The sequence below is a fragment of the Cyprinodon tularosa genome, unplaced genomic scaffold (assembly GCF_016077235.1).
Source record: "Cyprinodon tularosa strain WSP-4 unplaced genomic scaffold, ASM1607723v1 ctg102, whole genome shotgun sequence".
Classification (NCBI taxonomy): Eukaryota; Metazoa; Chordata; class Actinopteri; order Cyprinodontiformes; family Cyprinodontidae; genus Cyprinodon; species Cyprinodon tularosa.
The window spans coordinates 1658727-1683648 of record NW_024037805.1 but is presented as its reverse complement, the minus strand read 5'-3'; the positions used below and the strand labels follow the sequence as shown (position 1 = coordinate 1683648).

Here is a 24922-nt window from a genome sequence, read left to right as displayed (position 1 = left end):
ATAATACATAAAGAAGACAATAAAAAATAATAAAAATATATAAAAACAAGTAAAAAAAATAAAATAAATAATAAAAATACAAAAAACAAGAAAAAAAATAAACATTAAAAACGATTTTAAAAAAATCAAATAGAAATGTAGTAATAGATTAATTAATCAAAATTGGTAGTTCATTTAAAAAAGCGTGTGCATAGTTGCTGGCATCACTGCAGTCTAGTGTTCCAAACTCACCTGCTTCATTTCTCTGTGGTGTTGGTATGCTATAACTGTGCATCTGTGGGTTCTCTCCAGGTGCTCTGGCTTCCCCACAAAATTTTAAAACCTCCATGATAGGGTAGGATAGGTAAAGTTCCTTTTATAAATTTCCCTATGGTGCTAATGTCTTACTCTGAACCAATAACTCAGCTGCACAATATAAATCACAGTTCTATTAGAAGAGGGTGTCTGTGGATTAGTCTTTTGTTGTGTTATATTGTCAGGCATTACCTGGAAAAATGTGGGTTCTCTCCGGGTGCTCCGGCTTACCCTTAAGGCAAAAAGCTCTTTAAACTCCAAATGTTAATGATAGTATGATTTGGGAAAGGTAAGACAAGACAAGTAAGGCAAGGCTGTCATGAACTTGGCGCTGATGTCTGGACTGATTACTCATTTCCCACACTTGCTTGTCTCCGCTCAGTTCTCATTACTGCTTATCTGATCCTCCTGTTTCAGTCTCTACCTAACCAGCCTTGAGACCATTCATCGGTGCCATATTATTTGAGCCTATGGTGAGAGTTCTCTAGCGTACCTTTGTTTTCTGATTGCCTAATCCTTCCCTCCTACAACTGGACCTCTGAGTCTGCCTGTCCATGTTCTCAACTGTTTGCATGACCTGTCCTCGGACTCCTGCAGGATCTCTGCCTCTCTGAACCAAACCTAGAACTTTTTTCAGACTCTTCGTTCTGGATTTCCCTTTCGCACCTCTTCGGAACTCTGACCGATGGACTATTGTAATTCTTTACTATCAGAAAGTCCACAGACTGTAGTTATCCAAAATGCTGCAGCCAGAGTTCTGATGAAAATTAAACAGAGAGATCATATCTCTCCTATCCTGGCTTCTCTTCATTGGCTTCCTGTTAAACCCAGAATAGCATTTAAAATCCTCCTTCTCACATATAAAGCCTTAAATGGCCAAGCTCCATCTGATATCAGAGATATGATTGTTTCCTTATGTTCGCAACAGAGAACTTCGCTCTCAATCTGCAGGTTTACTAGTGGTTCCTAGAATTTCTAAAAGTAAAATGGGAGGCAGATCTTTTAGTTATCAGGCTCCTCTCCTGTGGAACCAACTACCAGTTTTAGTCCGTGAGGCAGACACCCTGTCTACTTTTAAGACTAGGCTTAAAACTTTCCTTTTTGATAAAGCTTATAGTTAGAGTGGCTCAGGTTATCCTGTGGTATATCTATAGTTATGCTGCTATAGGCTTAGACTGCTGGAGGATAAATGACCCATTTTTCATCATTCTGCTTCATTCTATCTCTATTCTCCCACTCTGCAGAATCTGTTAGTTCAATCTCTAAAGTTCTGCTCTCTCTACTTTTCCTCAGAGTAGCTTTGCCTCGTCTGTTCCTGTTTGGCTGTGACGCCATCCTAGAGGAGAAATATCAGCTGTGCTGCTTCCATCAACACCCTTGTTTATAGATGTTGGAGATCGGCCTGTTTTCCAGTGTGGTCCTGTTTCTCTGACCGTGACTGGATGTGCTCTCTTCGTCCTCTGACATGGGAGCTGGCTTGGAGCTCGTCTGCCTGGCTGTGTGTGTCCTGGACGGGGCCGCCTTTTACAGTTGCTTTTTGTATCTCTGCTTCTGTCTCCTTGAACCCCAGTCGGCCTCAGCAGATGGCCGCTCACACTGAGCCTGGTTCTGCTGGAGGTTTCTTCCTGTTAAAAGGGAGTTTTTCCTTTCCACTGTCGCTACAAGCATGCTTAGTGTGAGGGATTGTTGAAGAGTCAATGAGTCGATGCAATCAACTGGTTTTCCTTAGATAGAAAACTTTGAATCAATTTGACTGTATGATCTGGTTGAACTGTAAAGTGCCTTGAGATGACATGTGTTGTGAATTTGGCGCTATATAAATAAACTGAATTGAAATTGAACTTTGACACACACTTGCTGTTTCATAGCATCAGTAGCTTACTATGATTTCTAATAGATTACTGTCATTTATGGTAAAAAAAAAAAAATAGGAACGTCACATTGCATAGTCAGTATGACGTCCATGAAGTCTATAATAATGTAACATATTATACAAATCCATCAAAATAAAATTTGTGTTAATGGAGAATAATAGTACTTAAGCCATATATTACCCCGCACAAACACACACACACACACACTATCTCAGGATGTGTTAAAAGTGCTAAATTCATGATGTACTGTACATGTAATATACATGTATTGATTACATTGTGATGTAATTACTTTACAGGCAAGTTCATGCTGCTACTCCATAAAAGTGGGGAGTACCAAGATGGGAACAGGTGACAGTTTCCATTTTTTTGGTCTATCAGCAATCCAGTGAATAAAAAGAGATAAGTGGGTGTATCTATAGACGTTATATACTACTTATAAGACGCTGTCAGCAGCAAGGCTGACGTGCCCAAAGGGCGGCTATCTTAGATCGAACCACATTCATTCTGAGAGTTGCTGTCAGGGTGAACGGGAGGCACCTTAGCTCTCATTTTAATGACATGAAAGAAGAGTCAGATATAATATTATAATAATCTCTTATATGTTACAACCAGTTGAAATACCAAAACAAATTCTAAAATTAACTTTGAGTTAGATTACACATATTTATTCAGATTAAAAACTACTTAAGCTGAAGTCAAACTGAATGCAGTAAATATCGCAATAAATATTAATATGATAAACACAAAGTTTTATATTAATATAAGATTATGTATTACAAATATTTTATATTTATATAGTATATTATTATTATTCCGTATTTAAAAGAATTGCCCTTTGATAAATAGTATTATGATCTATAGTGGAAAATCTGAAAATCTGTACATATATGTATACATATAGTATATATATATATATATATATATATATATATATATATATATATATATATATATATATATATATATATATATATATATATACACATATTATTGGGATCTGGAGTTCTGCCACTTGTCTCCAGCAGAGGGCGTCCTGGGTCTCCTGAGCTGAGCCACCTGCACACCTGAGCCTCATCCTCTCATCAGGAGACCAACTACTTAAGCAGCGGCCAGACCTGTCTTCAGTGCCAGAGTGTTGCCAGTTATGGTTAGCAGAATCTGAGTCAAGCCTGCTGATCTGATACTCTGAAGAGTAATCTGATCCTAACCTGTTTTTGTCTTTTCTGCTTCCTAGACCTGCCTACCTGCCCTGACAGCCAAACCTGAAGAATCTCAAGCTGAGCCTGTTCCAGTTCTCAGGAGAGAACCTTGGCTGACCATTCAAAGTCTGAGCTCAAGTATGAAGTCAAACTCTGCCGCTGCTAGCTCTCTGCTGAACCCTCAAGCTCTGGACCCAACTGGTTCCCTCTCTCACTGCGTCAATCTGAATCTCTCCAGGTACAGATCAGTATCTGACTGTGTCAAGATTCCCCAGACCTCTGGCTAACCTAACTATCCCCTCTCTACAGAGAAACCCTTGTGAAGTCATCCCGGACCAGAATCAGTATCTGTGATGTATTCTGTGTGATTCATAATAAACTGTTGAACTTTTACCCCTGTCTCCGTGGTGTGTTCTGCATTTGGGTTTGACCCCCATACCCAACATGACACATATACATACACATATATATATATATATATATATATATATATATATATATATATATATATATATATATACACACACATATATGAATGACACACATTCACTAATTAAAGAACAAATGTTCACATAGGGATAAGTAATGATAAAAACAAAACATTGTTTGAAAAATTGTCTTGGAGGAAGATAGGACAAAAAGCCTTTAGTTAGAGACGATTACAACAAATTTTCCACTATAGATCATAATACTCATTATCAAAGAGCAATCCTTTAAAATACTGAATAATATACTATACAAATATATATTAGTGAAACAATTGTATAATATATTGTGTTTATCATATTAATATTGATTGCAAAATACATAAATCCATATTTCTCATCCAGTTTGACTCCAGTTTATATAGTAATTTAATCTGAATACATCTGTGTGATCTACCTGAAAGGTAATTTTAGAATTTGTTTTGGTCTTTCAACTTGTTGTGACACATAAAGAGATTATTTTGATATTATCTAACTGGTCTTTCATGTTATTGCCTCCCAATCATTCTGAGAGCAACTGTTTGAACTGTGGCCCTCTAGGCACGTCGGACAGCGCCCAATGAGACGTCTACGTATATTCTGTCTCTGGGTGTATCCATAATATCAGATATCAGAACCAGCAGTGAAGCCACTTTATTCAAGCCTATATTAATCATTCTGGCTCCCCCCAGTGGTAGTTAGGTGTCACAACAAGACAAAAAGTAAGAAAAATATAATTTTTTTTTTTATATTTTATTTGTTCAATAAGAAACCAGCGTCATAGAAAACCAAAACATTAAATACACAATCAACATAAAAAAGAAGAGATTGGCCATGATGCATGCATGGAGGAAATGATGCCTTGTTAAAGTGCACTGAGTGAAGAAAATTTGTAACATAGTTTTATCCACATGGGAGCTTTTTGTAGTACCTGGAAATAAAACAGCCGACAGTGAAATTATAAATATATACATAACAAAAAAAAAAACAAACTTCTAAGCATTATTTTTCAAACAAAAAGGCACTTAAATATTTCTGCCAGCTTTACCCCTATAGCAGCACCGAAGTCAAACAGTATCAGACACCATATTTTCCCCACAAATGTAAAAAGTTCTAAACATGGAATAATTAAAGAAATTATTATTTTTAGATTTGAAGCAGATTCTGTAACAGAACAATTAAATTACTATCTCTCTATATTATGAATTATGTATAAAAAAGTTTGGATATGAATAGTAGTTAAAATATAAAGTCCAGTTACTTCATTGTTTATAAAGGTCTATTTGCCACTTTTGTGTCTAAAGAGAGAAAACATGGAGAAAGTCTTTAGTTTTTGGCAAAAACTTCCATAGAAAATGATCTTAATTATTATAAGTTGTATTCATTATACTCGGTCAGCACAGTATTAACGGTAGTTTCTGTTGGGCAGTTTGGAGCTTTAGAGTTTACACTTTGGACGAAGGACGTCTTTAGAACCTTTTCTTGGTCTTTGAGCTGATTTTAAAACATATTTGGTCCCAAAGGTAGATTGTTTTTGCTCTTCCCCTCCAGACGACACTGTTTGCAGGATTTAACAGAGTGAAGCGGGATGTTTGATCATATCTGAGGAGAACTCTGAAGATTAACTGCTCAGTCTCAGATATTCAGCCCGTCGTGCTTTAGAGCATCGTATTTGGAGCGGGATCCTCTCCGGCTCTGGCCCTGCTCCCTTCCACCTGCCCTCCTCCTCTGACTCCCTCTCTCTTCTTGCTGCTCTCCTGCTGCGCTCTCAAACATTTTCCTGGCGCTCTCCACCCGGCTGCTGCTTTTCTCCTCTCCTCTCTCCCTGCGCTCGTCGTTTTCTCCTCTGTAGTGGCTCTTCTTGTCCTCCCCCACTGACTCCCCCTTGTGGCTCCGATGGGAGCCTTTCCTCTGGGAATGATCCCCTCGTTCCCCCTCATATTTCTCCTCTCCTCTCCTGCTCTTTTCCATCTCTGCTCTCCAGTCTTTCACTCCTCTCTCCTCCTCCCCTCTCCTCCTCCAGCTCTCCCTGTCTCCGTGGTGACTTCCTGTCTCCTCCTTCCTTTCTCCTTTCTCGCTCCTGTTGCTGTGCCTCCTTCCAGACTCAGACTTCCTCTCTTCCTCCTCCTCGCTATTCCTTCTCCTCTCAGTTTTCTTCTGGGATGTCTCCCGCTCTGCATGCGGAGTTTGGGAAGTTTTCTCTTTTTCTGAATGACTTGCTTTGATCTTTGCTTCTTTCTCCTTTTCAGGCCGTTTCTTGTTTTCCGGCATCTCATTTGTTTCTTTAGACTTTTTCTCTGCTTTTTTTTCTTTCCCAGCTGTAGTCTGATTCTCTGCCTCTTTCTCTTTCTTGCTTCCTTTCTCAAATTGTTCTTTTATAGCTTCTTTCACCGTTTTCAAACCGGACTCATTACCCTTTTTCTTCTCTGATTTGGACTCTGACATTTTCTCATCTTTTTCCTTTTCCTCCATTTCTCCTGTTTCCTTCATGTTCTTCTCCTCCTTTTTCTCCTTCTTTATTTTAAAGATGTCCAACGCCGTCTCTTTGCTCTTCTTCGGCTCCACCTCCTCCTTCTTGTCCTCCTTCTTGTTCAGCTTCTCCTCCAGGAAGTCGATCTCCTGCTCCAGCTCTGCCAGCTTCTTCGGGTCGGACTCCAACTCGTCCTCCACCTCTACCTCCACCTCCTCGATCTCCTCGTACTCCTCCACTTCGATGCCGTCCATGGTCTTCTGCAGCTGCGTCTTCACCTTGTTCAGCTCCAGCAGGCCATCCTGAAGGTCCTTGCACACCTGCCTGATCTTACCAGCGAACTTTGTTTTGGCGCCCTTGCGGAGCTCGTGGGAGTCTTTGGCGAGGAAGAAAACGTCCAGAGCCAGGAAGAGGGCGGACATGACCCCCGTGGTGACGCTGATGGCCTGGGCGGCTTTAGCGGCGCCGCCGGCGGCGCCTAGAACCTGCACAGTGCTGATGAGCTTATCGGTGTTGATCATCAGGGCTTTTCCGGCTCGGCCTCCCTCTTTCATCACGTGCTTAATGTTGTGGTTCAGGGCCTTTTTGGCGGCGCTTTCAGAGTATTTCTCAAAATCCCACTCCTCCAGGGTGTTCATCCCTTCCTGTAATCAATGGGAACAAAACCAGACTATCAGTGATGGAAAGTTTTATTCAACTTCTACTGCTGAATGTTTGGGTAGATCATGCGCTATTCTGTAAATATCTATACATCATTTTATGCTTGGTTGGATGCAGTATACATTTTATGAACGTTTTAGTTACAATACAGTTTAATCCAATTTAAAAGGATGTTATGTTATCCGTTTTTAGGACGCCGAGTCGCGTAACCATCAGCCATCATGACCATAATTTGATTAATCCAATTTTTTCTGCCTCAAGTTTCATGATAAAAATGACAAATGAGAGACATTAGTTTTAAAAACTAGCTTTGTCTTCAACCTTCTGCTCTTAATTTAAAGTAAAATGAAATTCAAGTGATGAGAAATAAAGAAATATAACCACCTTTCACAAGAAAACAAAAAAGTTAACAAAGTAAATGTTTTCAGCTGGTGGCATCCAGGGGGGGGATTTACCATTAGGCAGTTGCCTAGGGCCCCATAAGACTCTGTTTAAATGTATAGTTAATAAAACTATTCCTTATTTGTGCATATTAATTATGTTTTTGATAAAAAATCCTTTGGCTAAAATGCCATCAGAACGCTTATAATATTAAGTGTGTCTCAGCCCCCCCCCTTCAGTGTCCTCCATATTGGATCAGTCCATTTGCTGCACATGTTCAGAAAAGTCCAAACAGACAGCAGCAAACCATTTGAAAACAGTGACTTTTCAGACCCCTCTAGTACTTTTATTTTTAAAAAGTGCCTAGCGCGAAATCTAGAGACTTTTTTCTGCTGCTGGAGACTTTGGCAACAACATATAAAAGCAGCGAACTCTGCTCTCCAGAGCAAGTAGATTGGTAACTCCCCCTCCCGTCAGCTATTAGACATCTAAAAAGCAAAAAGGGATGAAATGATGTCACTCTGAGCAGTGGAAGGAAAAAGAGAGCATTGATGGAAAAATCCAATATTTATAAAAAAAATGAAATCTTCATAAAGACAAAATCCTATGAATCAATAAAAAAATCAACCAATGGTCCTGAGCAGTGGGATAAAGGGTAGATGGGGTTTTTCATTTACGGAGGTTGTCGCTCCTAAGCGCAGCTATTCCTAAACTCAGACTTTTTACTCTGCTTCTTTACTGTCTGGTAATTGTAAATAACATTATTTTTTAATAAAAAAACAGCTAAAAATGAGAGGATCCAATAAAGTGATCAGTTTGGTAACCATGGAGATCTGTGGTATATGCTGGTTCATAGCAACAACTGCTGTGAACTAATTTCCCTTTAAATCAGATGGATTTCCTGGTGAACATCTAAAATGTTCTCGATCTTTTCTCTGAACGTCTTTTAGCAGCTTTCAGAACAGAACCCGTTCTTCCGTATAGAAATAGTTTCTGTTGCTCCTGGTGTTACTTCCTCACCTGAACAAACTCCATGCACTTCCTGATGTCCTGTATCTCCTCCTGGTAGCCCTGGATCATCTTCTCCACCTTCTTACGGTCCATGTTGGAATGCACCGTGTCGGTGATGTTGGCGGTGGCCGACGTGATGCTTCCGGCCGTCGCCACGCCGATCCCCACGGCTGTGACGATGATGGAGGCCCCGAACGTGAACGGCGCCAGAATGAGCCCAGTAATGGTGGCCACGCTGCCCGCCACGCTGGCCACGCCTCCACCCACAGCTGCCGACACCGTCTTCTTGTGGAACTCGTCTGCGGCGTCGGCCACGGCGAGTAGTTCCAGGATGCGCTGCTGCAAGGACGCCCCCCGCTGGTTGAACAGATATACGAAGACCCGAGCTGCCATGTAGACTCGGTCCGCTGCCTGCTCCATCGCCCTGCAGAGAAACACAGAAGACAGTTAAACAGGATTTATGGCTAACAGAGTTTAGACATCAAGCCTGCTCAATAAAAAACTAAAAGATGGATGGGACAACAAATAACTCACAAAACAACTGAAAGGAACTAGAACTCTCAGGAGATTAAACCATCTACCAGTTCCTGCTATGAGTTCCCTTTGGGAAAGTCCTTTAAATTAATTCCTTACATTTGCTCATCCTCCTCCTGGAAGTTTGATGTCTCGTTCCACTCAGTCCAACCTGGAAAAACCAGCAGCACAAAATTAAACGCTCAGAAAGTATATTTCTATTTAGTTAAAGATTTAAATCAACAACTGTTTGAAAAGCGACCTTTCACTGAGTTCCACCACTCCATCAACTCGTTGTTCTCCTGAAAACACATCATTCATTTAATCAAGAGACAAATGCTAATTAAACTTTCCTTTTTCTAAAGTCGTAGGGAAGTCATATTTAAATGTCAAATCATTCTGGCTTAAAAAATGTTTATATAATTGTACTGTTTATCAGACTATATTGTCCCAAATGTGAGAAAAGTTCTATGTAAAGGGGTCATAGAATGCAAAACCGAATTTACATTGTTGTAGATAATTAACGATAGTCGACCAAAATCCTGAACGGTTTTGAAATTCCCCAAGGATATTTTATTTAGGTATGAAAAGTAGGACATGTCCGAGAAAAAGAGGATGTCTGGTCACCCTACCATATCAACAATACGATGTTTCAGTGACTGAGTGCTTGTTGCTATGATGCGTCTTTGCTCAGCAGCTTCGCTTGTTGTAAACCAACCAATCAGCGCACAGCTCATCTTAATATTCATGATCATACCATAAAAGGAAGAAAACCTGTCATTTCATTCTGGGGCTTTTAACCAGGCTTGCATTGGGGCTCATAGAACAGCAAATATGCCATGTTCAGCTCAGCCAATGTTACACACCCTATTCAGAGACCTTAAGAACCAGCAACAAATATCCTATATGATTATTCTATGATGTCTTTAAAAAAAAAAATCCTGTCTTAAAAAAAATATTTCCGTTGCTTTTTTTTCCGTTGCAAGGCGCTTCCAAGACACCAGCCACGATCAAACTTGCTTGCGAACCTTCAGCCACAACAATCCCGCCCCCTTGATAATACACACTCATGTAAAGTCGGAACCACTAAGGAGAATTCGGATCTGCAACGGTTGGAACAGCCGCTTCCCTACAACTTTAACAATCTTATTTCAAACCCACCTGCTCCTCCTGGGCTTGAGTTTCTTCAGCTGGATAAGCGGCCATCTCCACAGGCTCCATCAACACCGTGCTCTCCTGAAACCAAACAGAAAAAGCAGCTGTTTGATTCTCTTCTCTTAATCAGAAAGCATGGTTAATTTTCAGTGCTTAAAATGAGAGAATTTTAGTAACAAATGGTGCGATAATATGATTTTATTCTTGTAAAGGTGACATCATTTACAGATGACTGCAGGGCTGATCAGCTCCTTACTGGATCCATTCAGATTTCTTACTTTGAACCTGAGATAGACTAAAGCTTCTGTAGCTTCTGGCAAAAACAAAATGCTGCAGGAAATGAAAACCAGCAAAAAACTGTTAAAGGTTTTCAGTCCTCTAACCTGCATTCTGTAGCCAGAACATTTCTAATGAAATCTCTGTGGAAAAGCGGCCTCTTTAAAGGAAAGGTCCGGTCGGTTCAGAATACAAACTTCTGAATCACATTATTACATACTGTTCAATAAATGATAAGTGTTTTTGATCAAGAGTAATTTAATATGACTGTGCTTTTAGTGAAAGCATCCATGTTTGTCAAAGAACACTACTGCCACCTTGTCACGTCACAGTGCGGTATCGGCCGTATCTGGTGTTTGTCACAACACGCTATTATCCAAGTCATCTTGAAAACATTCTTCTTTGAAATATTGGCTTCATATTACGTGTTTTTTCTCTGGCCAGAAGTTTGAAGGAAAATCCTGCCTCTTCAAGTTGGCAACTTGAGGAGGATCAGGAATCGGGAAGGTTGTTTTCTTTCCACTTTTACCCGATTTATTCCAACATCCAACTGCCATAAATGTGGGCATTGTCAGTTTCACTATAGCTCTGGTGAATTGCAATGGTGAGGTCCTCTGGAAATCTTCAATAATTGTTGTTGCAGATGTTTCTAGTAGTTCCCATTGATTTTGCTTGTAAAGCGGGTAGAATGGCGCTAGACTTACCGCACCGTGACGTCACTGCTGGAAGATGTCAGGAGTGAGGCGTACTTTTTTTCATTTATTAATGACTTAGACTTCTTTATTTGTCATTTTGTATGCACAGAGTGCATATAGAACGAAATTGCGTTGCATACAGCTTATGAACATTGCATTGATATTTCAAATGAGATGGAATACATTTCCGGATTGTTACACACGAGTTATACAAATAGTGCAGCAGTGGTCAAAGTGTAAACAGTGCAGTGGATAAAAACAGTGTGCAAATTGCAATGGTTCAGTGCAAAAGCAATGGTTCAGTGCAAATGGAATAATAACTAACACAATCAGATAAACACAAATCAAAAGAACATTTTACCAAATAAAAAAAAAATAAAAAATCGCCATCAGAGCCAGCGGTTCTTCACGCACAGCTATGGAGAGAGAGGGCTGTTGCAGACGGGTTAACGTTAGACCTGGCTACCGTTAGCCTCGAAAGTCCTCTGAAAATTTTTTGTTTAATTACGCATTAAATTGGTAAATTGTCCCTATAGTGATGCTTAAAAGTATAATGTTCTCACCTCAAATGATCTTAAAACATACTTTTATTGAATAACGGCAACAGAGGAGAGAACTTTAAAATTAATACTCTGAGCTCTGTGGGCGCTCCATTGAAAGCTGACGCAGTGCATGCTGGGACAGCTGTCAATCTCAAGAACGGAAAAGTCTGCTCTGATGCATGTTGGGTAAAGATGGAGGGGCGAGAACAACATCCAGGGAGTTTGTCCGTTCTCTGTCTGCTGTTCTTGTGAATTGGAACGATAGTAGGGCTCAGGCTGATTGATGACGTTTCACGAGCACACGAGAATGCACAGGTACACAGATTGAGAAACGGCCATTGAATGCGCCCAATTTTTTTTTTTTTTTTTTTTACTGATTAACGCAAAATTCATTAAATCACTGCGAACACATTAGTTTTAGGTTTAGATAATGATCCATTGATTATTCCTTGCTGACCAGACTTTCCTTTAAAGTAACTGTAACTCCTTCTGCATCAGAAGGAAGCTTATTAAAACCATAACAAGGATCAAGGAGTCTATATACCAGTTTAAAAACTTCTTAATTCGAATTCCTTGAATTATTTTAAAATGTTGTTCATTTAACATTTTATTAAAAGAAGGTTTAGAGATTCTGAATCCAGGTTTAATCCCCAGAAAAATAACAAGATAAATGATTTATTAGTAAATGTAGAAACTCTTTCTAACCTGCGAGGTGTTCAGCTCCTCCAACTCAACGCTCTCCTCAATCAAAGGCATCTTACTGGAGTTCTGTACAGTTAGAAATGCGACATGTTCAGTCATGCAGTCAGATGTTCTGTGTTTCTGTTTGTTTCTTATGAAAACTCTCATATATCAACGGCATAAATCTCCCACAAAGCAGCAAATACCTCTTTGGACATTTTGGGAAGAGTTTTCTTGATTCGGAAAGACACAACCTGACAAACGTAAAGAAGAAAACAGAGATTACACGATAAACCCTGAACCAAAGCACACTAAGGATGAACTTTTAACGCCATTTGTAATCGTTAAAGGTAATGTTTGCAGAACTTGCCCTTCTTTTCTTCTTTATGGTTCTTTTGCGACTCAGCCCACGTCCTGTAGGTGGCGCAGTGTCTTCGCCATCCTGCAAAACAATATATTTAAAAAAAGCTTCATTAGGAAAAGTTTAGCAACTTGCTCACATTACTGTTCCTTTTTGATTAATTAAAGGTCTTTATTTACGTAGTTCAAAATAATTTTTAATCACTTAAATAATGTTCATAATGATTGTAGGTTTAGAAATACTTATAGTTGTTTATAGAACCAGACAGAAAACCATCTTTACAGTTGAAGGTAAAGAACCATTTTATTCTGACTCCAGTTTTAAAAACTCTTTGTTTTCATTTCTAACATGAAATCCCAAGCTAGGTTTCTACTGACCATCAAATGGTGGAAATGGCAATTATGAAAAATAAACTTGCGTCATTTTTGTTTTGTTTTTTAGCTAAATTGAACTTGGGTTTTTTTCCGCTTCGCTTCTTTTTCCGCATAACATCACATAATCAACAATCAGATGTAACTATCGACAATAAAGATGAAGATGACAGGTTATATCAATGGGAGAATGATGCCAGCATGTTTTTTATGTTGTTGTTTTATTTACACGATGTTCACAACTTTCTTCTGGAAAAGAAAAGTTGGAGCCTGATTTTCAAAGAAAGGACCAACAGAGTCAGTGAAAACAGTTTAGAAACAATCAGATAAATACGCATGTGAAGCTAATTTTTTTTATTTATTATTTTTTTCAAGCAAATCTCTCACAGCAGAGCACCAATAAACCATTATTATTCTCTTGCAGCTGCAAACTTGTCTGTTATAGTTATAGTGTATTATAGTCACAGGAAAACACTGCTCCATTATGGCTCCGCCTACTGTTCTGTGATTGGTTCAGTCTGTTTTAGACTGGAGAGCCTTCCAGGTCTGATTTCCTGCACCTTTTAGACTAAGTTCACACTGAAGTGATCCAGCCTGAAATGATCCAAATCCAATTTTTTTGCCCTTATCTGATCTTTCATGACAGTCTGAACAACACAGATCTAATTATTTCCAATGCGACCCAGGTCACTTGGCTATGTGGTCCTGAATCCGATAAGTATCTGATCTTTTCAAATGTGAAAAGATTAGATATGTATCAGATCAGAATGTGGACGCATTCATCCAACCCGAACGTCATCAATACTCAAAGGTCACTATTCTGCATCTTCAGACCTAAAAGCATGAAAAAAAAACAATGGTGGATGATAATGTGGGGATCAGTCTTTCTTTTTGAACTTCTTGAAAATACTCAATTGTCAACGAACTGAAAAGAAGCCAGAACAAAAAACAAAATAAAAAAGATTGCAAGATGCTCTCCAGCACGACCATCCATGTATACTTCCCTAAAATACAGAGCACGCCCCCTACTTATGATGTCATTGCATGCTCTAATGCACATGCTCAACAGTTAAGATGTATGAATGCGGTTCACACGGCAGATCACATACAAGCTGCGTATATTTGGAAATGTGAACAACCACGCAAAATTGAATTTCATTATTTAAAAAAAATAAAATCTGAATTGCTCCCTTAATGCATCTCTGCCAAACAGTGATGCAGCCAATTGATTCAGGTGAGGAAGCAGAGACATTTCTAAAATGTGCAGAAGATCAGAGCTAGACGGCCACATTTAGGGAAGAAACACAGATACTATCTACCTTCATAGTTCACTATTTAAAAACATATTCTAAGTTAACTAACCTATAAATGAACTAGTTCAAGTTCATTTGGTAAATTAAGCCACAATCCTTCAATAGAACCTCATATTTCACCCTTTAAATGTGTGATCATAATATATAGAAAGAAATGGAAAATATTTAGCCAAATCACACAAACTTCAGAAACATTCAGGAACATTCAGTTTCTGCTGAAAAGATCTGGATCAAAATAATTTCCTCCGTTCCTCATTCAGTAGCTGATATTTCCCCAGATAGCATGGATGCTTTCACTCGATGTGTCGCTTTAAATTTGAAGTGGACGTGGCTGACGTACAAACTTGTTAGTTAAGTCCCAGTGAGCACAGTTTGCACAAAATTGGAGGGGTTTTTTTGTCCCAGTCTTCCTCTGTTAGTTCATAACAAAGCGCTCTGCTAAACTGGCATCAGAAACACCAGCAGATGAGTCTGAATCACACAAACTAGTACTAGCAGTAGACACGCCGCTCTGTCATGCTGCTTGCCTTGATTAGTGCCATAAAACCTGATGTTATCCAATGAATGATGTCCTTTCAATAGAACGCGAATGTGAGCTGTGTGTGTGTTAATCATTATTCCCTCGTTCACGTTCAGTACTTCCAAACTGATCTGATTAGTTCACCGTTCACCAAAAATATGAACTATTCATTAAAGGCATCCATGCACAGTACTGGATGTGGTAGATGTGCATCAGAGGCGTTTTCAATGTTTGTACCTGCTGCTCCAGATTTTTGGGCGTCCGTCTGAACATCCCAGAAAACCCGCCTCTTTTCTCCTGTTTAAAAAAAACAACAAAACACATGAAGCATTGAATTTGAATTATAAGACCGAAGAAATTAAAGGAATAGTACACCCAAAACATGATTAGCCTTCATTTTCTACTCACCCCCATGCTGAACAACACTCTGGAGTACTTTTTTGATATCTCAAATGCATCTGGAGATCTGGGAGGCTTCTTGCTGTCTGCTGACATTCAAATAATGGAGGTCTATGGCGCCCGAGGCAGAAAGGTCCATAAAAGTCCACAAAAAACGTGTCAATATTCCTCCATACTGCTCGTCCAATGTATTCCAAGTGTCCTGAGTGGGTAGCATCCAGAATTTACTCGAAACGAAGTCATTTAGAATGTTTTTAGAGCATAAACAGTAGTGTATAGTATTTCCTGAAAGCGCGTTCACGGCGCTACGGAAGCCGGCAGACCAAACCAGCGCATTCAGCTCGGCAAAGAACTCATGCTCTTCCTCAACACTGAAGTCCTCAGACATTTTTCTTTCGTTGTTTCTTTCTTTGCACAGGTAAACAGCACATTTCTTCTTCTACGCTTGCATTATCGGAAGAGCAGACGCTGAATGCGCACTTTCATCTGGTTTGGTCTGCCGACTTCCGTAGCGTCGTGAACGCGCATGTGCGCGCTTTCAGGAAATCCTATACACTACTGTTTGGGCTCTAAAAACATTCTAAATGACTTCGTTTCGAGTAAATTCTGGATGCTACCCACTCAGGACACTTGGAATACATTGGACGAGCAGTACGGAGGAATATTGACACGTTTTTTGTGGACTTTTCTGTCTCGGGCGCCATAGACCTCCATTATTTGAATGTCAGCAGACAGCAAGAAGCCTCCCAGATCTCCAGATGCATTTGAGATATCAAAAAAGTACTCCAGAGTGTTGTTCAGCATGGGGGTGAGAAGAAAATGAAGGCTAATCATGTTTTGGGTGTACTATTCCTTTAAGACACTAAACTATAGTAAAATCTATGGGACATACCTTAGTGGAGGTTTCAGAAAGATTATCTGTACTGGCTGACAGATCATTCAGAGAGGAGGCGTCCTCCTTTGAAAACAGATTTAATGCAACCATTTAAAATGATTAATAGGCAGCAACATTAAAGACAAACATAAAGTTTATACCTTAACATTTTGGATTATACAGTTAAGGAACTATTATAAAATATACTTTTCATTAAAAAAAGGACGAAAAACAGGTGGATTCAGGTTTAAATAGATCAAATCTGTGTTTTGCTTCAAGAATTGATCAGACATGTTTGCTATCGGCATATTATGGAAGGTTTCAGTCCATTAGGGTGGATCTCACCTTCCCTGCCTCTGTGAGGCTGTCCCAGCTCGCTGACAGCTCCTTAGAGTCACTCAGGGGATCCTGAGAAAAAAAACAAAAAAGAATTTCAACAGTGATTCTTCACACCTCCACACTTTTATAGTCGCCATACTAACTACAATTTGGATAGACTTTTTCTCTCAAAGGTCAGTAGAAACAGTCACAGAAAAAAGGACGACAAAACAGCCAAATAAACCTGATGATAACAGTAAAGATGTTAGTTTTAGCTTTTTACAACAAAAATTGGCAGAAATTTGCTGACTGATGAGATTCTTCAAAGAAACACCAGAAAGGATAAACTATATAAATTTGCTGGATCTATTTTCTTTTTCAGCTTAAGGCAACATTTCTGCAGAACAGAGGATCTATGTAGAAGAAGACAGCAGGCGATGAAAGAGGAAAGAATCAGAAATGAATACGTTGAATATCAGACTTAAACTGCTCCTAAATGTTTTCACAGTATTTTGAGTGAAAAATAAAGTAAATAATCTTAGAGTGTGATCTTCAGATGACGTCTTAAAACAGGTGCAAAGCAGAGCAGATCTTCATAGAAGGTACAAAGTGATTAGCAGACAGCATGTATGAACCTTCTCTTTTTTTTGCATGTGTGCAGATCTTCATTTAATGAGCAAAACACGCAAACGATTGGGTGGAGGATACGCACATGGAAACATCCAGGTGCAAAGCGACTTTCCAAATCGGAAGTTAAAAATTTTTAGTACTTCTGAAAGTGAAGCAAACATTTCTGCAGTCATGTTGCCACAAAGGAGGTTTTTTTGTAGAATGTCAGACAATGAAAGAGATTTTATGCACATGTAAAGTCAGTTGGAATGTCAAAAATAATATTATGGTAGACCATCATTATGTGAATAAACCAAAACAAACAAAAAGAGAAATAATGAATGTTAAAATACTGTAGCTAACTTATTTAATAAATAGTTTAAAAGACACAGAGGTGCATCTCTTTCAACTCAACAAAGCACGAAGCGTGTTTATGTTTTATCTGTTGCTCCTGCTGTAGCTCACATTAAACCTGATAGGGTTTTATGATGCTTCCTTTTTTATATTTAACTTTATTTTATGTTTTTCCTTTGTTTCCATGTAAAGTGCTCAGTAGATATCAATATTTATCATTATTATTTTTGGGGGGATGTCTGGCCTAGTGGTTAGAGCAGTGCGCTTGTGCTCTGGGAAGGTTGCAGTTCCCAGTTAGATCCCAACAGCCTCCACTCTGGGTCCCTGAGCAAGACCCCCACACTGCTCCCTGGGCGCCGCACAATGGCAGCTAACTGCTCCCCATAGGGATGGGTTAAATGCAGAGAGTTAATTTTTCCAGTGTGAGATCAATAAAGTTCAATTACCATTACTTTATTTGATGGCTTCTATGAAACTGCCTGTTTATTTTAATGAGCAGAACCAAACTGGTTTTAAAGTCTTAACCTCTGTGCAGGAGTCTTTGTAAATCACCTACTTATCACAGATGATAAAAACACTTCATATTGAATTTAGCGCCCCCTATTCTGATTCTTTGGAGCTCTTCAGTGTATTTAGTGCTTTTCTGACCTGAGTCACAGCAGAGCGTGGAGAAGGTTTGGGCGACTTCTTAAAGATCCCTGCAAATCCTCCAGTTTTCTCCTGCAAAAAAATAATCCAATCAATAATACGTCACATCTTTATGTAAAAATAAAACACAAACAAAGGAGCCCATCTCTAAATGGAACACAATATGCACCTTTGTTGCGTTTGCCTGCAGCAGATCTTCAGAGCTGCCAGATAATGTCATGTCGTCGCCAGTGGCATGTGACCCCTAAAGACAAAACAGACGATAGAAGCTGAACAAAATGAGCAGAAACAGAAAAATATTCCATAAAGCTTTTACTCTACCTCATCTGCAGACTTTGGAGTTTTCTTAAACATACCACTGAAGATGTTTTTATCCTAAAAAAAGAAACGGAAGCTATTTTTTTTTCTTTAAAAAGAAATAAGCAGTAGACCTTAAGTAAGTGTACATTAAGAGCAGGTGGTCGTCTGGGTGGATTTACAAAACTACTGACCTCATCCAACAGGTTGTCAAAGCTCGAAGATCTTTTAAATATTCCAGCCAGGCCTCCTTTTTTTTCCTGAAAACACAAATATGATTTCCTTCGATTCATTTGATGAAAACAGAAACATTATAAATGTTTATTACTCGATTCTAAATCCTGTTGTGTAAAAACACTTCTGTAGAAGTTAAGAGTATCAACGTTTTACTCAAGTAAAAGTGTAAAAGTACCATTTTTAAAAAAAAACTAAAGTATAAAATCAATGCAGGAAAAAATGGAAAGCTGCTTCACTGCTCTATCCTATTAAAGGAATCTTTTTTTCTATATTTCTGGATGATAACTTCCTTAATTTTCTTAGTTTTATAATTAATGGTAACATTGTGAAATTTAACTTTCATCTTGTAACGACTATTTATTTGTAACGTAGCAAACAAGAGTCCATCCACAAAGAAATTAATTTTCTGGAGGATTTGGATGTTTTTATTTTTTCAAAGACCAACAGCCCATAATGAAAACGAGCTAATCTAGGACAAGACCTTATCACCTTTGTAACATTCAAAGAATATGTGTATTTTGATGAGAAAATTTCATTTCAATATATTAACAAGAATCGCCCACTTAAACTAACATATTAATAAATATAACAAAAGTGTTTCTAAAATAAATTCACTGAAAACACTCACTGAGTTAAAAACACAATTTTTTTTTGTCACAGCATAACCTAAAACACATTGATGCTGATTTAGGTTAAACCCCCAACTAAATGTACAGAATGACTAATTCATATATGTCATTAGTCGGGGTTGTGACAAAGCTGCACGCATTGTTTTCTTATTATCTGATTGTGAAAATAGTTTGCAGCTCATTTGTGGGAAGAGATTTCAGTTCAGGTTTCTATGATAAAAATCAACCACTGCTCAGATGGTAACTCAGAGGAGAAGTAGGGTTTTTTATGCAATAAAGAAACCTTTGAGCTGGTGGTTTCGGTCAGGTTCTCACTGCTGGCAGATAACGGTCTTTCAGTGTCGGCTTCCTGCATTTAGAGGCAAAAAGAGTTAAAATAAAAGAAAGCAAAGGAAACAGGACTTTAACTCTGATGCAGCAACGGTACCGTGTCTCCTTTAGCCTCCTCTGATGCTGGTTTGGGGGTTTTCTTAAACATGTTGCTGAAAATATTTTTCTCCTGCAAATATGGAGATAATGTCAGAAAATTTTGCTGATATGAGTGAAGTAAAGCTTTCCTCCATCATACAGACCTTGTTATTCTCAGCCAGGTCTTCCCTGCTGGCTGACAGCTCTGTCTGAGCCTCTCTGTCCTGAAACAGAAAGTCAGCTTTACATCTGAAAGCTGCGGTAAAATGTGAAGATGTGTCTACATGCTGGGCAGCAGCTGCTTACTGGGGTCTCAGTCTTCTCTCCTTTGGGCGTCTTTTTGAGGAATCCACTAAACAAACCTCCTTTCTCCTATGGAAATGTCAAAGGAAGGAGTTGAAGATAAACCGAGAGGAAATTTTGGAACATTTGGGGTTTTTCCTCACTGACCGGTTTGTTGTCACATAAATTCTCATTGCTGGCAGAGACATCAGGATCAGAGCCTACATCCTGGAAACACACCAACCACTGTTAGACTTTTAGCCACAAGGAAGGAAGGAAGGAAGGAAGGAAGGAAGGAAGGAAGGAAGGAAGGAAGGAAGGAAGGAAGGAAGGAAGGAAGGAAGGAAGGAAGGAAGGAAGGAAGGAAGGAAGGAAGGAAGGAAGGAAGGAGACAAAAAGAAAAAAATCAGAAAGAGTAAGAAAAATGAATAAAAGTCTAAAAATGTTCATTACAAACCCACTGCTAACATTCCTGAGAAGGTCTGAGCTAAAATATGATTCCTGGAGGGAAGGAAGGAAAGAGCAACAGATGGAGGAATAGAAAACTGATGGATAAATGGAGAGATGGAGGGAAATTGGTAACAGAATATAGAAAATTGACAAACAGGGAGTTAGATAAACAGATCGGTTCACTTTGAAATGATGGATACACATAAGGATGCATAGTGGAAATCTAAAATTGTAGAGAATAGAATGATAAGTGGTTGTCAGAGAATTAATAGAAGAGGAAAGGTAGAAGGTTACATTTCAGACGGGGTGTTGAGTTTGCTGACAAAGCTTTTTTTCGTGGCGATAATGAGACAGTAACGAAATAAACGTGGCTTCTAGGCGACCAGATAATGACTAGCTGTGCCTGAAATTTCTTTATTGAGATGAAGACTAAACAAAAATGTTGATGATGATTCTTTGGGCGAACAGAATCAATGACATTGTAGCCGCATCCTGTGCTGATCTGGCCCCGCCCTCCACCACCTGATAGTGGCCCCAGCTTGATAAAAGACTGGGTGATCAGACATCATGGAGGTTCCTGTGGATGTACTTTAAATATGATCCAACCAAAAGAAATTAAAATGTATTTTAAAGACACACAATGTTTTTTTTTTTATGTCAGTGGGAAATGACTATAAGTTTGGACATATGAGGAAAACGTAACGAGAATGAGAGAAGGAGACTGAAAGAGGCAGAACTGCATGAATGGAGAATGATGATGTTGATGATGAGGAGGAGGAGGAGGCGGAGATGATCTGATTAAATGATCAATTGGTAAATGGCCTGTACTTATATAGCGCTTTTTCATGTCAGGAGTCTTAACCAAAGCTCTTTACGCTACATTCAGTCATTCACCCGTTCACTCACACACTGATGGTGGTAAGCTTCATTATAGCTACAGCTGCCCTGGGGCTCACTGACAGAAGCGGGTCTGCCGTACACTGGCGCCACCGGGCCCTCTGACCACCATCAGTAGACAGTGGAGGTGAAATGTCTTGCCCAAGGACACAACGACACTGAAAGCTGGAACCGGGGCTTGAACCAACAACCCTTGAATTTCAGAGCAAACTCCTACAACCAACGTCACCGTCGCCCCTTCATTAATTCTTCTGCTCTATCAGACTGTAGCTCCATAGAATTTTATTCTATATTTTCTAATACATAAAGTACTTTTTGGTATTTTATTAGATGAGGAAACAAGTCAAATCATTAAAAAAACAAATGACATCGATGCTTAAGAAATATATTCATATGCATGTTTTTTTTAATATGATGCGCATATTTGTTTTGTATTCACTTGTTGGCATGTATAGGAATGGAACTATATAAGTAGACAGAAAATATAAGCCAACAATTATAAATAGGACTAAAACCTTTTTGAGTTTTCAGCAACTAAAACTTGAAAAATATCTTCATATATGGAATGACAAAACTGTGAGAAAAACTATTGAGCATTTTCATCCAAAAGGCTAAAATGAAAACGCAGAAGGCCTCAAAAATCAACAGTGGAAGGATGTCGTCTGGCCAGACTGACTTAGACATATCGGCCTGGAAAGGAGCTGATAGGATCAGGGCGGCACTAACAGACTCATTGGAAACAGATTAGAACCAATTAGTTATCTAAGCATTTGATGCAACAATAAGAGAAGCTTTCATAGCAGCCAGTTGTTTAGATTTTAAAGATTTACCCCAATAATTGGGAATATAATAAAGGCCATCATTAAAAAAAATAAACCTCCATTGCAGCTCTATTCCTGCAGAGAAGCGCTGTGTATCGAATAAACATGGTCTAAGTCAGTGTGGCGGGAAGAATTGATGGATGGATGGACAAAGGGAAAGACGGATAAAAGAATGAGCCAATAGAAAAGAGACAACTGCTCATACTTTTTCAGACCTGTATTATTCATAAATGTTAACGTTTAACTTTTCTACACCCAGCAATGAGCTACAACCAAGCACAAAGGTGGCTTTTTAGTTATTTTATTTAAAAAAGGCTAAAATGTCAAAAGGAAAATGTTACAAATAGGTTGAAAAGGTCCTTCAATTATTCTGTAAATATCCTTTAATTGTTTCTTTTTTATATAATTGATTTATGTTAGTTTGAAAAATGAAAAACTGACACTTTTGTAAAATTTAAGACTTAAACAACCTAAAGATCTATATGTGGATATTTTTTTATATTACCTCCTCAGACTGAGCAGATTCTTCAAATTTAGGGGTTTTCCTGAATATTCCGCTGAATATTCCTCCTTTTTCCTAATAACAACAAAAAATAATAATTAAACAAAACTTGCAATAGGAGGCTGTTTCAATGGAAACCATTCCTCCTTCATTCACCTGCAGATGATACAGATACAATATTCATATAAAGATCTATTAGGGTTTGCTGCACAGAATCGGGAAGACCAAATATTGGGAAAACTTTGCACACCTTTAAAATTCCCAAAAGCCCTTAATGAGTGATGTGAAGATAAAAACATTCCTAACAACAACTTTAACAATTAAATGAAGAGAATAGAAAACTATGGAGCCTTTAATGTTTGGTCTAGGATGAGGATATTAATTTCAAAAACAACTGCAGGTAAAAGTTGCTGATATGTGTGAAGTAAAACTTTCCTCCATCATACAGACCTTGTTATTCTCAGCCAGGTCTTCCCTGCTGGCTGACAGCTCTGTCTGAGCCTCTCTGTCCTGAAACAGAAAGTCAGCTTTACATCTGAAAGCTGCGGTAAAATGTGAAGATGTGTCTACATGCTGGGCAGCAGCTGCTTACTGGGGTCTCAGTCTTCTCTCCTTTGGGCGTCTTTTTGAGGAATCCACTAAACAAACCTCCTTTCTCCTATGGAAATGTCAAAATAAGGAGTTGAAGATAAACCGAGAGGAAATTTTGGAACATTTGGGGAAGTTTTTCCTCACTGACCGGTTTGTTGTCACATAAATTCTCATTGCTGGCAGAGACATCAGGATCAGAGCCTACATCCTGGAAACACACCAACCACTGTTAGACTTTTAGCCACAAGGAAGGAAGGAAGGAAGGAAGGAAGGAAGGAAGGAAGGAAGGAAGGAAGGAAGGAAGGAAGGAAGGAAGGAAGGAAGGAAGGAAGGAAGGAAGGAAGGAAGGAAGGAAGGAACGAAAAAAAGAAGAGAAAAAATAAATAAAGGTAATTTTTAATTCTTTACAAACAGAGCTTTAAGAAAAAATTATATTTAGTTTTCACTGTTGAAACAGCAGCAGTAAACTGCAGACCTGCTTTAAAAATCGAATGAATGATTAATTAGTCAGATTGGTGGTTTTTATCTGAGGGTTACCTCCTCAGGCTGAGCAGCTCCAGCCGCTTTAGGCGTCTTCTTAAACATTCCTCCAAATATTCTCCCTTTTTCCTGCAACATGTTTTTGAACAGCACAGAAAACAAAACCATAAATTACAAACATAGGAGTGTTTCACCATCACTGAATGCCTGGGCTGTGAGTTAATGTTGGTGGGAGAGATGGGAACGCTCTCTGGGAAAACCAATAGAACATTAGAACAACTATCAGGATTTACTGCTCACCTTACTGGGGTTTTCATTTGGATCTTCGCTGCTTGATAGGTCACCATCTTGTGTCTTTTTCTCCTGAAAAATAATAAGACCAATAAGAAAATTCATGTTGCAGCACAAGTTCAGAATCAGTTGCTTGATGCTTTTTTCCTGATAGATTATAAATTATGTTACTCTGTAACATCAGCCTATTAGTTTTGTTCTAATCAAATGTCTGTTCAGATCTAAAACCAGATATTAATAAAACATTTTTCTCCTATACAAGAAGAAGCTGGTGCTGCAACATCAAATAAACTATAAGCTTTACAAACTTTAGAAAAATTTAGAAGAACTTAAAATGCAGGCAGACTCCAGCAAAACACTTTACCATTACATTTGCTGTATAAGTTATGATTAACAAATCTTAATTATTTTTAATCCTCTGTTTTTCTCGTCACCTTTCTAGATCGTTTGTTTCTGTGTCACTGAACTGTCCTCCATAAACCTGCAATGGAGGAAGTCCACCCGAAGCGGCAAAACGAGTTTCTAATCTCAGCATCGTCATTCTGCACATCTAACTGAACTTTACTAAGTTTACTTCAATTTATTGCATATTGTTTTCAAACCATATCAGAAGTTTAAATTATAGCTAAACACATCCAATGAAACCCATAAAAGAGTCTCAAATGTTTGTTATATCCATAATTCATGATGCATTCACTGACCTTTCTGCTAGCAGCCTCAGACAGACTGTCGCTGCTCCCTGAAACTTCTTTGTGTGCCGTCAGATTCTCCTGCATCACAAATACAGGATTCATTTACAGATGTGCTGCTCAACATAACATATCCAAAATTATTAGCTAAACTGTTGTTATTCAGACTTATTGTTTGCACATACATGACAAATCATTTCAATGGTGACATATTATATCCTGCTCCTTTTTATGACGTCAATATATGGCAACTCCACTTGGACAAACTTTATTGCACCCGTTTCTTACAGATCAAATCTCTTTTTGATTCTCAACATACTATTACCCATGTTTGCCATTAGATTACTAAAGTAGTCGAAAGTA

The 24922-nt window shown here is 38.6% G+C and overlaps 1 protein-coding gene across 3 annotated transcripts in view; it reads right to left on the bottom strand.

Annotated features, from left to right (window-relative positions):
• Positions 1 to 4574: 4574 nt before the first annotated feature.
• LOC119779898 overlaps positions 4575 to 24922 on the bottom strand; it is a 46021-nt gene continuing 25673 nt past the window's right edge. For 2 of the 3 annotated variants that reach the window (XM_038279747.1, XM_038279752.1), the window contains 27 exons: positions 24572 to 24640; positions 23880 to 23942; positions 23637 to 23708; positions 23248 to 23307; positions 23101 to 23166; positions 22959 to 23018; positions 22512 to 22583; positions 20007 to 20066; positions 19863 to 19928; positions 19721 to 19780; positions 19576 to 19647; positions 19432 to 19497; positions 18477 to 18542; positions 18307 to 18360; positions 18155 to 18229; positions 17986 to 18057; positions 16402 to 16464; positions 16075 to 16140; positions 15021 to 15080; positions 12589 to 12660; positions 12425 to 12472; positions 12243 to 12305; positions 10031 to 10105; positions 9132 to 9171; positions 8990 to 9041; positions 8366 to 8780; positions 4575 to 6948 (listed from right to left, as the gene is read on the bottom strand). In XM_038279747.1, the coding sequence (XP_038135675.1) occupies positions 5470 to 6948; positions 8366 to 8780; positions 8990 to 9041; positions 9132 to 9171; positions 10031 to 10105; positions 12243 to 12305; positions 12425 to 12472; positions 12589 to 12660; positions 15021 to 15080; positions 16075 to 16140; positions 16402 to 16464; positions 17986 to 18057; positions 18155 to 18229; positions 18307 to 18360; positions 18477 to 18542; positions 19432 to 19497; positions 19576 to 19647; positions 19721 to 19780; positions 19863 to 19928; positions 20007 to 20066; positions 22512 to 22583; positions 22959 to 23018; positions 23101 to 23166; positions 23248 to 23307; positions 23637 to 23708; positions 23880 to 23942; positions 24572 to 24640 (3486 nt within the window). In that variant the 3' untranslated portion in view covers positions 4575 to 5469. The remainder of the gene's footprint in view (positions 6949 to 8365; positions 8781 to 8989; positions 9042 to 9131; positions 9172 to 10030; positions 10106 to 12242; positions 12306 to 12424; positions 12473 to 12588; positions 12661 to 15020; positions 15081 to 16074; positions 16141 to 16401; positions 16465 to 17985; positions 18058 to 18154; positions 18230 to 18306; positions 18361 to 18476; positions 18543 to 19431; positions 19498 to 19575; positions 19648 to 19720; positions 19781 to 19862; positions 19929 to 20006; positions 20067 to 22511; positions 22584 to 22958; positions 23019 to 23100; positions 23167 to 23247; positions 23308 to 23636; positions 23709 to 23879; positions 23943 to 24571; positions 24641 to 24922) is intronic. The other variant, XM_038279759.1, reaches the window with a different exon arrangement.